The 13,323-nt window shown below is 43.7% G+C and overlaps 1 protein-coding gene across 3 annotated transcripts in view; it reads right to left on the bottom strand.

The window, feature by feature from the left end:
* The window catches only part of EFCAB6 (EF-hand calcium binding domain 6), a 175,646-nt gene that overhangs the window by 69,500 nt on the left and 92,823 nt on the right, over positions 1–13,323 (bottom strand). For all 3 annotated transcript variants that reach the window (XM_070755297.1, XM_070755298.1, XM_070755299.1), the window contains exon 22: positions 7,135–7,323. In XM_070755297.1, the coding sequence (XP_070611398.1) occupies positions 7,135–7,323 (189 nt within the window). The remainder of the gene's footprint in view (positions 1–7,134; positions 7,324–13,323) is intronic.

Raw genomic sequence — 13,323 nt, 5'->3', positions numbered from 1 at the left:
TTATGGAACGCCTATTGTCAGGGGTAAATGGGGCCATTCCATACTTTGATGACATCTTAATTGCAGGGGAAAACCAGGAACAAGTAAACAAAAGAATAAGGGAAGTACTTAAGAGGTTACAGGACAAAGGTTTAAGAATCAAGCCTGATAAATGTGTCTGGGGAACCAACAGTATAGAATTCCTAGGATATAAAATAGATAAGGAAGGTATCCACCCCACAACAGAGAAGCTGAGAGCAATTAGAGAAGCCCCAGAGCCACGAGATAAGAATGAGTTGCAGGCATTTTTGGGCCTCCTTAATTTTTATTCCGTTTTTTTAAAACAGAAGGCAACAGTAGCAGAGCCTCTCCATCGTTTACTCCAGAAGGAAGCCCGCTGGACATGGGGGAAAACTGAACGTGAAGCTTTTTCTCAAATAAAAAATTTATTAACCTCTAAAAGTGTAGTAGTCCAATATAGTGCTTCACTACCCATTAGGCTCACGTGCGACGCTTCGCCGTACGGCATAGGAGGAGTCCTAGCTCACGTTCTACCTAATAAGACAGAGGCCCCAATAGCATTTTTTTCTAGAACCATGACCAGCACAGAAAGGAATTATAGCCAGTTAGACAAGGAGGCTCTAGCATTAGTGGCAGGGGTAAAGAAGTTTCACAATTACATTTTTGGAAGAAGCTTTGAGCTAGTCACTGACCACAAACCCTTACTAGGCCTGCTAGCCCCCAACAAGCCCACTCCACCTTTCATGTCTCCAAGACTAATCAGATGGGCTCTTTTCCTCTCAGGGTATCAGTATGAGCTCACCCACAAGGGGGGGAAGGAAATCAATCATGCAGACGGCCTAAGCAGATGCCCCATAGCAGACTTAGTGGAAGACCCTGTTCCTTCCACAGATGTGTTAATGATAGAACTCGAGGAAAACCCACTAACCACAGCAAAAGAGGTAGCTGCACACACGCAGCAAGATCAAATCCTTAAACAAGTGGTGAACTGTGTTCTAAAGGGATGGCAAAATGATGTTGTGAAACCTGAATTGTGTGATTTTAAAAACAAAAGACTTGAATTATCGTATGTAAAAGGTTGTTTACTGTGGGGGGATAGAGTGATCATTCCCAAAAGCCTAAGGGGAAAGGTACTCAAAATGTTACATGTGGGTCATCCTGGGATTGTCAGGATGAAGAGCCTGGCAAGGGGGCATTTATGGTGGCCAGGGCTGGATGCTGATATTGAAAATTGGGTTTCAAAGTGTGATCCGTGCCAAGAGTCACGACCCAGTCCCCCCAAAACAACTCCGGCTGAGTGGGAACAGCCTGCTGGTCCTTGGTCTAGAATCCACATTGATTTTGCTGGCCCAGTGGGGTCTCAGTATTTTTTAATAGTGGTGGATGCTTTCTCCAAATGGTTGGAAATAATAGCAATGAACAACATAACCACAAGTGCCACTATCAAGGTATTGAGCAGACTGTTTGCATCCCATGGTTGCCCAGATCTCTTAGTGTCTGACAATGGGCCACAGCTAACAGCCAGGCAATTCGAGTTGTTCCTAGATGGCCTAGGGGTCAGGCATGCCCTCATCTCGCCTTATTCGCCCTGGGCTAACGGATTGGCAGAACGTTACGTACGGGTGGCAAAGGAGGCATTGCGCAGATCAGGCCCTGGGGATGTGCAACAGAACTTGGACCAATTCTTACTCACCCAACACATTACCCCTAACTCGCACACACATGTAAGCCCTGCAGAGTTATTGATGGGAAGGAAGTTGAGGTCACCACTAGACAGGTTAAACCCAAGGTTCTGTGTTAATAATAACCAAATGTGTACAAAACCTGAAAGAGAAATGTATTTGGGACAAAATGTATATGTAAAAAGTTTTGATGGAAATGTAAACTGGATGAAGGGAATTATTGTTAAGCAAAATGCACCTAAGACCTATGTTGTTAAACTAGAGGATGGTCGTTTGTGGAAACGACACATAGACCACATTCGGAAGCGAACAGAAAATCAATTGCCACAAACCGCTGACATGGACTCTCCCCCTTCAACAGACTTTAGTACATTGCCCGAAATAAGAGACACGCAAAGAGACTTATCGGGCCAGGGGGAACCATCCAGCGACGCCGAACCATCCTCGTCCTCCGAAGCCTTCGTTGGGCCCGCCAGGCCAAGTCCGCAACACCGGGAGAACAGCGGCGAGCCATCCTCCACAGTCGGTGGCGAAGGAGAAATTGAACTGCGCAGGTCAGCGCGAGCTCCTCAGAGGCCCCACCGATTGGACGACTTTGTCACATGGCTTTCTTGATGGATGTGTCCAACTATGAGGGGAGGGGTGTTGTATCCTGTAATGGCTACCTTGTAACTCTGTAAATAGTTTGTTCCTCTTTCAGCGCTGTCTGAGCCCAAGCAGGAAGTCGCTCCTGATTGGCTCAGACGCGGCCGGCTCTGGCTTTGGCGGGAACCGCAAATATATAAAAGGAGCGGTTTCTCCAACCAGAGTCAGTCGGTACTCGCTGAATTGTCACTTTACCTTGCTGAGCTGTCACTTATTCTCTGAGCTGAATAAAAGTACCGATTGCTCCAAACCCTGTCTCTGGGTCTACTTCAAAGGGCTTTATAGGTCATAACCAACACTTTGAATTGTGACCGGAAATTGATCGGCAACCAATGCAGACTGTGGAGTGTTGGTATCCTCTTCCTCAACAACAGTGAATTTTGGTTTACAACAGTACAGTGGTACCTCTACTTAATTCGTTTCGTGACCAGGTTCTTAAATAGAAAAGTTTGTAAGTAGAAGCAATTTTTCCCATAGGAATCAATATAAAAGCAAATAATGCGTGCAAATCCATTAGGAAAGAAATAAAAGCTCGGAATTTGGATGGGAGGAGGAGGAGGAAGAAGAGGAGGAGGACAGTCGCTGCCCAGAGTGAAAAAAGTGTTTCTTTTCTCTGGGCGTTGGCAGAGGTTTATTCCCTCTACAAATGCCCAGAGAAAGGAAAATGCTTCATTCGCTCTGGACTGCCAAAGCCTCCTTAAGCGCCACCAAAAGGGTTCCTCTGGCAGCCCAGAAAAGCCCGAGATGGCCAGGATTAAAGGGGGTATGGCAGGCCTTTGTGCGGCTCTCAAATTTCCTGGGAAATTTTTCCGGGCTCGGGTTCTTAAGTAGAAAATGGTTCTTAAGAAGAGGCGAAAAAATATTGAACACCCGGTTCTTATCTAGAAAAGTTCTTAAGTAGAGGCGTTCTTAGGTAGAGGTACCACTGTACCTTACGATTTAATACAGAGGTTCCCAACCTCCGGGCTGCAGAAATAATGGGTGCGCGCATCCACACACATGCAGCTGTACTTGTATACACAGCGGGAACACATGTGCATGAAAACTTCCATTGATGGGAGAAGCAGGCGTACTTGCATAAATGGAGTTATACACGTTTGCTTGTCCACCACTCATATGGAACCATCCTCTCCTCCACCACATTCCCTCCAGTCTGCGAAGAAGAAATGTTTGGGGAATGCTGATTTAAAATACCATATAAATCTGCAATGTGACATCCTCAAATACAGCTCATCTGTTTGGAACCCATATCGCATCTCAGACATTATCACCCTTGAAAATGTCCAAAGATACTTCACCAGAAGAGCCCTTCACTCCTCCACTCGAAACAGAATACCCTATGAGACTAGACTTTCAATCCTGGGTCTAGAAATTTTAGAACTAAGACCCCTTAAACAAGATCTAAGTATTGCCCACAAGATCATATGCTGCAACGTCCTGCCTGTCGGCAACTACTTCAGCTTCAACCACAACAACACAAGAGCACATAACAGATTTAAATTTAATATTAACCGCTCCAAACTTGACTGCAAAAAATATGACTTCAGTAACCGAGTTGTCAAAGTGTGGAACTCATTACCGGACTCCATAGTGTCATCCCCAAACCCCCAACACTTTATTTATTTATTTATTTATTAGTTGGACTTGTATGCCGTCCCTCTCCGAAGACTTTACCCTTAGATTATCTACGGTTGACCTATCCAGATTCCTAAGAGGTCAGTAAGGGGCGAGTACAAGGGCACTAGAGTGCCTTCCGTCCCCTGTCCTATTGCTCTCCTATATATCCTATACCTTTCTTCTATTCCTATATCTCTTCTTCTATTCTTTCATTGATATGTTCTATTACTTTATCTTCTTTTCTATTATTTCTTAGATATATTTTACTATGAGTATCTCCTATATAACCTTCATCATGTATTTTATTTTGTGTATATAGATATATACCCACTAAAACCCTCATTGTGTATTGGACAAAATAAATAAATAAATAAGTATCCTTTCGGATGCGTGAGACATGCCTAAGCAGTTAAAATGCCTGGCTGCATTGTCTGAAAAGTAGCCTCTAGTACATGCTAACAATGAAAAAAAGGGTAATCACAATCTACTTTCTCTCGTTATTTTTAGAAAATCAAGACAGCTAGCCATTTCTTGGACCGAGTAAATGGTTGCCAAGCAGTAATTATTCCAATCATGGCAAAAAAAAAAAAAAAATTAAAATCCCAAGTGCCAAGTATATGTTGAACGCTATGGATTTAACCAGGCTGCCAAAACAAACCACGTTTTAAAAAAACCACTTCACTTGCCAATGTTTTGAATTTCTCTTGAAATACAGGACAATCCCTTTTTAAAGATTTCTAATTTGGGATATTTGTTCCTTTTGATAAAACAAAAGATGTGTAAACACACAGACACACATATCCAGATTGCTTCTTTCTTGAATTGAAAGTTTCTCAAAAGTCTTTGTCAACTGAATTCTGGGCAAACTATAAGCTGAGAAACATATTTTATAAAACATTTGGGTGGAATGGAAAGAATAACAATTTACAGGTTTTTCTGTATTAAAGAGGCTGAAGAAAGGAAGATCCATTGTATTACAGAAGATCAAAGACTATTAAAATGATTTGGGGGGGGGTCTGCTATTTGTTTTTGTTTTTTGCCATCTTTAATAAAGGAGAATAGGGTAGCCAAATTTTGGGTTTGTAGTTTATATGTGAAACAGAAGAGACAATGATACAGGGGTATCAAGAAACATTAAAAGGTAGCCATCATACCAATTGCTTTGGATGGTTTTGGTGCTATACTCATTGTGAATCAATCATAAACCAATCTATTACTCTCCAACTAGAAACTAACAACCTACTTTCAAACAAGAAATTTTGTTTCAGGAAAAATTATCCTGCAATCTACAACTACTACACTACAAAAACATATGGACCTCAAAATTTGACCATGGCTAAACAATAGACACAATTTATATAGACTTCTGTAAAGCCTTTGACTTAGTGGTTCATGATAAACTACTTCTGAAACTGAAATCCTATGGCATCTCTGGACCCCTACATGATTGGATAACAGACAAGTGGTCAAAATAGGGAGCACCCTATTTAATACTGTTCCTGTTAACAGCAATGTACCCCAAGACAGGGTACTAGGACCAACACTCTTTATACTCTATATAAATGACCTTTGCGATCACATTACAAGCCACTGCATTTTCTTTGCCAATGATGTAAAACTCTTCAACACCATCAACAACACTGCTACCCTCCGAAAAGACCTTGACTCTTGTCAGAACAGTCAAACAATATGGAAATGCCAAATCTCAACCAACCAATGCTCTGTCCTGCACATTGGTAAAAAGAATCAGAACACCAAACACAAGCTGATTAAACAAGACTTGGCAGATGGCAATAGCAAGGCACTTCTGAAAATCTTACCAAGTAAATTGTAGGGACTAGTCCAGTGGTCGGCTGCTCCCAGTTCAAACCAGTTCTTGGAACTAGTTACGGTGGTGGCGGGAGGTTCCACCCACTCAGCCGGGACACTCAGCCCACCCTCCCAAGATGCTTCTGTGCATGCGCAAAAGAACCACGCACATGCGCACGCAAACCAATGACAAAATAATTTATAACCCATCCCTGGACTATCCCAAGCAGTTACCAGGAGTGAAAAATTGACATTAAGGCAACCAAAAATATGAAATATAGTGATACCTCATGATACGAACTTAATTGGTTCCAGGAGGAGGTTCGTAAGGGGAAAGGTTCGTAAGACGAAACAATGTTTCCCATAGGAATCAATGTAAAAGCAAATAATGCGTGCAAATCCTTCAGGAAAATCCCAAACTTTAGAAGGGAGGCGAACAGAGGGCAGGGAGGAGCAGCTAAAGGGGGCGGGTGGAAGAAGCAAGGCTAGGCTAAAGGGTGAGTGGGAAGGAAGAAAGGCAAGGGGGGCGCCCCTCCCTTTTCTTTCTTCAAAAGACACCCTTTCAGTGCCTGTGCAAGCACGCTGTTCTCCTACTTTTTAAAATGCAAACTCTTTCCCCCTCCAAGCCACCCCTCCCTTTTCTTTCTTCAAAAAAGGGGAAAAAAAGAAACCCCTTCATCCCAGCAGCAGCGGCTTGGGTTCGTAAGGTGAAAATAGTTCGAAAGAAGAGGCAAAAAAATCTTAAACACCGGGTTCGTATCTTGAAAAGTTCGTTAGAAGAGGCGTTCGTAAGATGAGGTACCACTGTACTAACCTACTAACTGATGTAATAACAGAAATATTAATTACTTACTTCATCATTGAAGTAACATACAAAGCTATCTAAAGGGGCTTTCTTCGACTCAAATAGTAAAAAGTAAATAGCAAATAGTAAAAAGGGCTAGGGGGGACATGATAGCTGTATACAGGTACTTAAGGGGTTGCCACGGAGAGGAGGGGGGACACACTGTTTTCCAGGGCACCAGAGGGCCGGACGAGGAACAACGGTTGGAAACTGACCAAGGAAAGATTCAACCTGGAGATAAGGAAGAATTTCCTGACAGTGAGAGCGATCAACCAGTGGAACGGCCTGCCAGCAGAGGTTGTGGACTCCCCAACTTTGGACATTTTCAAGGGGAGATTGGACTGCCATTTGGCTGGGGTGCTGTAGGATTTCCTGCTCAGGCAGGGCATTGAACTTGATGACCTGCAAGGTCCCTTTCAACTCTAATAATTAATTAATTAATTAACTAACTAACTAACTAACAAACAAACAAACAAACAAACAAATATAAGAACAGTGATAAAAAAAGCTACCCGATTGTTATTTATGAAAAGTTACCTGATCTTATTTATGATTTCATTGATGTCAACGTGTTTCTTTTCGTCTCTTTTGTAATGTTCCATAAAGTGTGGGTAGTTTTCAGGTGAAAACTGCTTATTGAGCCCACTGTCAGGAGGTACATTCTCCACACCCATTTTTTGCAGGAAATCTTGGTGAGTAACGTAGCCTTTTGCGTTCAGATCATACCTTTCAAAAGTTCAGAGAAGACAAATTAGTTTTGTTTATTAGTTGCTTTATTGGAACTGTTCATGATAGAATCTTGAATTGTCTATGCTCGGTTTAGGAACAGTGTTACACAGCTACACAAAAAACATGCAAGATATATCAGAAAAGGGAATAAGTGCTTCACTAAGATACTATGCTTTATATAATAGTCATAGGCACTGTTCCCTGTAAGCTGCGCGCGTGCGCGTGCCCCAAAATACCCCGCGCATGCCCTTTTCCATGGGCGCGCGCTCCCCATCCCCCTGCCAGCCTGCAGGGGGGGCGGGGGTGGGTAGGTGCGGCAGTAGGAGGAAAGAGAGCCGCGTCCGCCCCTGCCTCCCCACAGTGCCTCAGGCCAAACGCGCCCCTGGCTTCTCCACCCTGCCCCCCGCCTGCCCAATCCGCCTCCTCTCCTCCTCTGCCGCCTCCTGCCTTGGGGCGCGATTTCTCTCGTGGCGGTGGCGGCTGTGGGACGAAAGCGCTGTCACCCAGGGGGCTGCAAGAAAGGGCGTTCTCCACGGGCTTCGGGAATGCCCGCCCCGCCCCTCTCGCAGCCCCTTCGCTGGGATCGCTTTCATCCCAGACTTCCAGCAAGGGGGCTGCAGTAGAGGCAGGGCAGGCATTCCCGAAGCGCTTGGAGAAAGCGCTCTCGGAGTCGCAGCCCCCTCGCCGTCGGTGCCTCAGTTCCAGAGCTCCGCCTCACAGCTGATCACCCTGCCGCTTCCCCACGGCTACTGCCCAATGCCGCTGCTAAGAGAGAGAGAGAAAGGGGGGAGAGAGAGATAGCAAGAGAGAGAAGAGAAAGAAAGCAATAGAGAGAAAGAAAACAAGAGAGAAAGAGAGAGAGAGATGAAAGGGGGGAGAGAGAGCTAGCAAGAGAGAGAAGAGAAAAAAGCAAGAGATATAAAAAGAAAGAAAGAGTGAGAGAGAAAGAAAGCAATAGAGAGAGAGAAAGAGAGAGAGAGAGCAAGAGGGGGAGAGAGAAAGAGAGAGAAAGAGAGAGAAATGACTCTTGATTTAAAGCATATGGTAAAAAGCACCCAAATAATAACAGAAAAAAAACCCTAGCCGTTTGTGTGTGTGTGTGAACTCTTGAACCATTTCCAATAGCTCACCTCTAATTGGAAATGGTTCAAGAGTTCACACACACACACACACACACACACACACACACAAGGGGGGAGGAGACAGGGATGGAAAAAGAGAAGATAATAATAGTAATAGATTTTGGTTTTGTTTTATTATTAATTTCTTTTAATAAAAAAGAAGGGAATTTTATTTATTTATTTGTTTGTTTGTTTGTTTGTTTATTTATTTATTTATTATCTATGCCACCCAGTCCCAAAGGGACTGTCGCTCAGACACTACTTTTCTGCCCACACCGGAAAAAAATTAGAGGGAACATTGGTCATAGGAACAATTTCTAGGAAATATGGTGGACTATAGTTTGATTTTTGTTTCCTGATGAGTACTTTCTGCAAAATTAAGATAGAGGAGGAGAATATAAATTTTGCCATTAAAAACGGATCATGGTCCATTTGTTAAGTGTGCACTTTGCATAATGGCTATTTATCTCTGGAGTATCACAAAGTATGGAGATGATGTTCACAAGGAACAGTTTTGTCTTGCTATTGACTGTTAAACTAATTACCTTCACAATGATCTGCATTCTAGTTATATCTAGATATATTTTATTGTTTATTTTTTATTCTTTCTTTCCTCGTTATGTTGTTTTACTCTTGCTTTGCTTAAATTTCCTTTTTTATTTCTTTTTTTTTTTTATTGTTGTGACCCATGGTGAGACAGGCAGACTCTGACCCAGGTACTGTGATACCTCGTCTTACAAATGCCTCGTCATACAAACTTTTTGAGATACAAACCTGGGGTTTAAGATTTTCTTGCCTCTTCTTACAAACTATTTTCACCTTACAAACCCACCACCGCCGCTGGGATGCCCCGCCTCTGGACTTCCATTGCCAGCGAAGCACCCATTTTTGCGCTGCTGGGATTCCCCAGAGGCTCCCCTCCATGGGAAACCCCGCCTCTGGACTTCCGTGTTTTTGTGATGCTGCAGGGGAATCCCAGCAGGGGAATCCCAACAGCGCAAAAATGGGTGCTTCGCTGGCAACGGAAGTCCAGAGGTGGTGTTTCCCATGGAGGGGAGCCTCAGTGAAATTGCAGCATTGCAAAAACACGGAAGTCCGGAGGTGAGAATCCCAGCAGCGCAAAAACGGGCTCTTCGGCTGGCAAAAGGGGTGAATTTTGGGCTTTCACGCATTAATTGCTTTTCCATTGATTCCTATGGGAAACATTGTTTCGTCTTACAAACGTTTTACCTTAAGAACCTCGTCCCGGAACCAATTAAGTTTGTAAGACAAGGTATCACTGTATTGTCTTTTCGTTAGTTAGCCGCTAACCAATTCCATGGTGTTAGGTGGATAAAGAGGAGGCCACACTCTGTAGCTGCTGTTCCATTGTTTATTTGGTCAAGCTGAAGTGATAAGAAAAAATGGTGAACTGTGTTTGCCGGGGAGTCGCTTATAAGGTGGCGTGCCTGAAGGCATGGTTTGATCCGCGACAGGGATGCAAATTTGGTGATGTCACTCAATACGTAACACATAGGGCAACTACTATACCAATAAAACGGAGGCCATGTTCTTACAAAAGATATTTTGAGCTCCTTGAGAAAAGATGTAACTAATAGCCAGATAAATAGCTACTGGGAAGGCATCATTTGGCAAACAAATCAAGGTAGGCAATGCTCTCTGAGAAAGAAAAGTTCTTTTTTTTAAAAAAACCACAAACTCTGCATATGTAACATAGTAATTTCCATTCATTTAAAATTCAGACTTAAAACTGCTTAGACATTTAGGTAAGCTTATATACATAATATATATCTCCCTAAGTAAAAATCTTCTATGAGCCACATTCCAATTTTGCATTTTACCCTTAGATTATCTACGGTTGACCTGTCCAGATTCCTAAGAGGTCAGTAAGGGGCGAGTACAAGTGCACTAGAGTGCCTTCCGTCCCCTGTCCTATTGCTCTCCTATATCTCCTATACCTTTCTTCTATTCCTATATCTCTTCTTCTGTTCTTTCATTGATACGTTCTATTACTATACCTTCTTTTCTATTAGGTTTAGGTTTATGGTTAGGTTTATTGGATTTATATGCCGCCCCTCTCCGCAAACTCGGGGCGGCTCACAACAATAATAAAAAAACAGTACGGTACACAATACCAAATCCAATGCCCACCCATCCAGTTACAATTTAAATTAATAATCTCATAAAAACAGTATATATAAAAAACAGGCACACAGTCAATCAATCAACAGAACAACATGGGCAAGGGGGAGGTGTTTTAGTTTCCCCCATGCCTGACGGCAAAGGTGGGTCTTAAGGAGTTTACGAAAGGCAGGGAGGGTGGGGGCAATCCTAATCTCAGGGGGGAGCTGGTTCCAGAGGGTCGGGGCCCCCACAGAGAAGGCTCTTCCCCTGGGTCCCGCCAGACGACATTGTTTAGTCGACGGGACCCGGAGAAGGCCCACTCTGTGGGACCTAATCGGTCGCTGGGATTCGTGCGGCAGGAGGCGGTCCCGAAGATATTCTGGTCCGGTGCCATGAAGGGCTTTATAGGTCATAACCAACACTTTGAATTGTGACCGGAAACTGATTGGCAGCCAATGCAGACTGCGGAGTGTTGGAGTGATATGGGCATACTTGGAGAAGCCCATAATTGCTCTCGCAGCTGCATTCTGCACGATCTGAAGTTTCCGAACACTTTTCAAAGGTAGCCCCATGTAGAGAGCGTTACAGTAGTCGAGCCTCGAGGTGATGAGGGCATGAGTGACTGTGAGCAATGACTCCCAGTCCAAATAGGGCCGCAACTGGCGCACCAGGTGAACCTGGGCAAACGCCCCCCTCGCCACAGCTGAAAGGTGTTTTTCTAATGTGAGCTGTGGATCGAGGAGGACGCCCAAGTTGCGGACCCTCTCTGAGGGGGTCAATAATTCCCCCCCCAGGGTAATGGACGGACAGATAGAATTGTCCTTGGGAGGCAAAACCCACAGCCACTCCGTCTTGTCTGGGTTGAGTTTGAGTCTGTTGACACCCATCCAGGCCCCAACAGCCTCCAGGCACCGGCACATCACTTCCACTGCTTCGTTGACTGGACATGGGGTGGAGATGTACAACTGGGTATCATCGGCATATTGATGATACCTCACCCCATGCCCTTGGATGATCTCACCCAGCGGTTTCATGTAGATATTAAATAGCAGGGGGGAGAGGACCGACCCCTGAGGCACCCCACAAGGGAGAAACCTCGGGGTCGACCTCTGACCCCCCACTAACACCGACTGCGACCGACCAGAGAGGTAGGAGGAGAACCACTGAAGAACAGTGCCTCCCACTCCCAACCCCTCCAGCCGGCGCAGAAGGATACCATGGTCAATGGTATCGAAAGCCGCTGAGTGGTCAAGGAGCACCAGGACAGAGGACAAGCCCCTGTCCCGGGCCCGCCAGAGATCATCCATCATCCATATTATTTCTTAGATATATTTTACTATGAGTTTCTCCTCTATAACCACCATCATGTATTTTACTATGTGTATATAGATATATACCCACTAAAACCCTCATTGTGTATTGGACAAAATAAATAAATAAAATAAATAAAACTACCAGGGTAATTTCATGTTTTAATATTTTATGTTATTCTTGTTTTTTATCGGTATTAAATTTCCATTATTTTTCACTTCCCAAGTATTGCCATATTGATTTCAATAAACTTTACTCAATCACACAAGAAGCTGAGCTTTGTTTTTTTAACTGATCTACTACAGCACAACAACTTAACGCCAAAGGTATGGTTCTGTGGAATTTTTTAAAGAATAGGAAGAGAAAGTGAAAGCCAATTGCATAGAAACTAATCCCATGGTATTCTGTGCAAAGAAATAAACCACACTCCTAGAACATGCCACTGTTACCATTGAGTTTTAACAGAGTCTTTTAAGTGGTCAATGCCTGGAATACATTACCTGGCTCGTACGTTTCTTCCCCAAACCCCAAAACCTCAACCTTAGATTGTCTACCATTGACCTCACCCCATTCCTAAGAGATCTGTAAGGGAGTGTGCATAAGCGCACCAGCGTGCCTGCCATCTCTGTCCTACTGTACCCTGCATTCGTAAAATATCATGTACAGTGGTATCTCTATTGCAAACTTAATTCGTTCGGTGACCAGGTTCTTAAGTAGAAAACTTTGTAAGAAGAAGTAATTTTTCCCATAGGAATCAATGTAAAAGCAAATAATGCATGCAATTGGGGAAACCACAGGGAGGGTGGAGGCCCTGTTTCCTCCCAGGAGATTCCTAGAGAGGCCCCACAGAGGCTTCTCCCGCCTTTTCCGGCCCTGTTTCCTCCCAAGAGATTCTTAGAGAGGCCCCACAGAGGCTTCTCCCTGCCTTTTCCGGTTACAGTTTCGGAGGCTCGGGTTTGTAACTGGAAAATGGTTCTTGAGAAGAGGCAAAAAAATATTGAACAGCCGGTTCTTATCTAGAAAAGTTCGTAAGTAGAGGCGTTCTTAGGTAGAAGTACCACTGTGCTTATAACCATGCTTGTACTATTTATCTATTCACAATCATGTTTATGCTTTGTAATAATGTACATGCTTTATAAAAAGGAGCAAAACATAGAACATAGGTTTACAGGACCATCCATTTTAGAAGCATAAACAGAACTGGAGGATGCTAGGTTGCCTTGTCAGTTTTTATGGAGAAAGTCTCCACTTTTTCTCCATTTCGAAATATTAAATAATTTACCACATTTAGTGCCGCAGGAATACATAGGTGTGCAAAAATACCAACAAAAAACATCAAGATGTTGGTCCAACTCTAGCTTTGTTCTTTTTAAATGCCTGGTGCAAAAGTCAATGCCACGCAATTAAAAAGCGTAGGGCTTCAATTTTATCACCATGTTGA

This window comes from Erythrolamprus reginae, chromosome 6 (assembly GCF_031021105.1).
Source record: "Erythrolamprus reginae isolate rEryReg1 chromosome 6, rEryReg1.hap1, whole genome shotgun sequence".
NCBI lineage: Eukaryota > Metazoa > Chordata > Lepidosauria > Squamata > Dipsadidae > Erythrolamprus > Erythrolamprus reginae.
The sequence above is the reverse complement of the archived record's forward strand: the minus strand, read 5'-3'. Positions and strand labels throughout refer to the sequence as shown.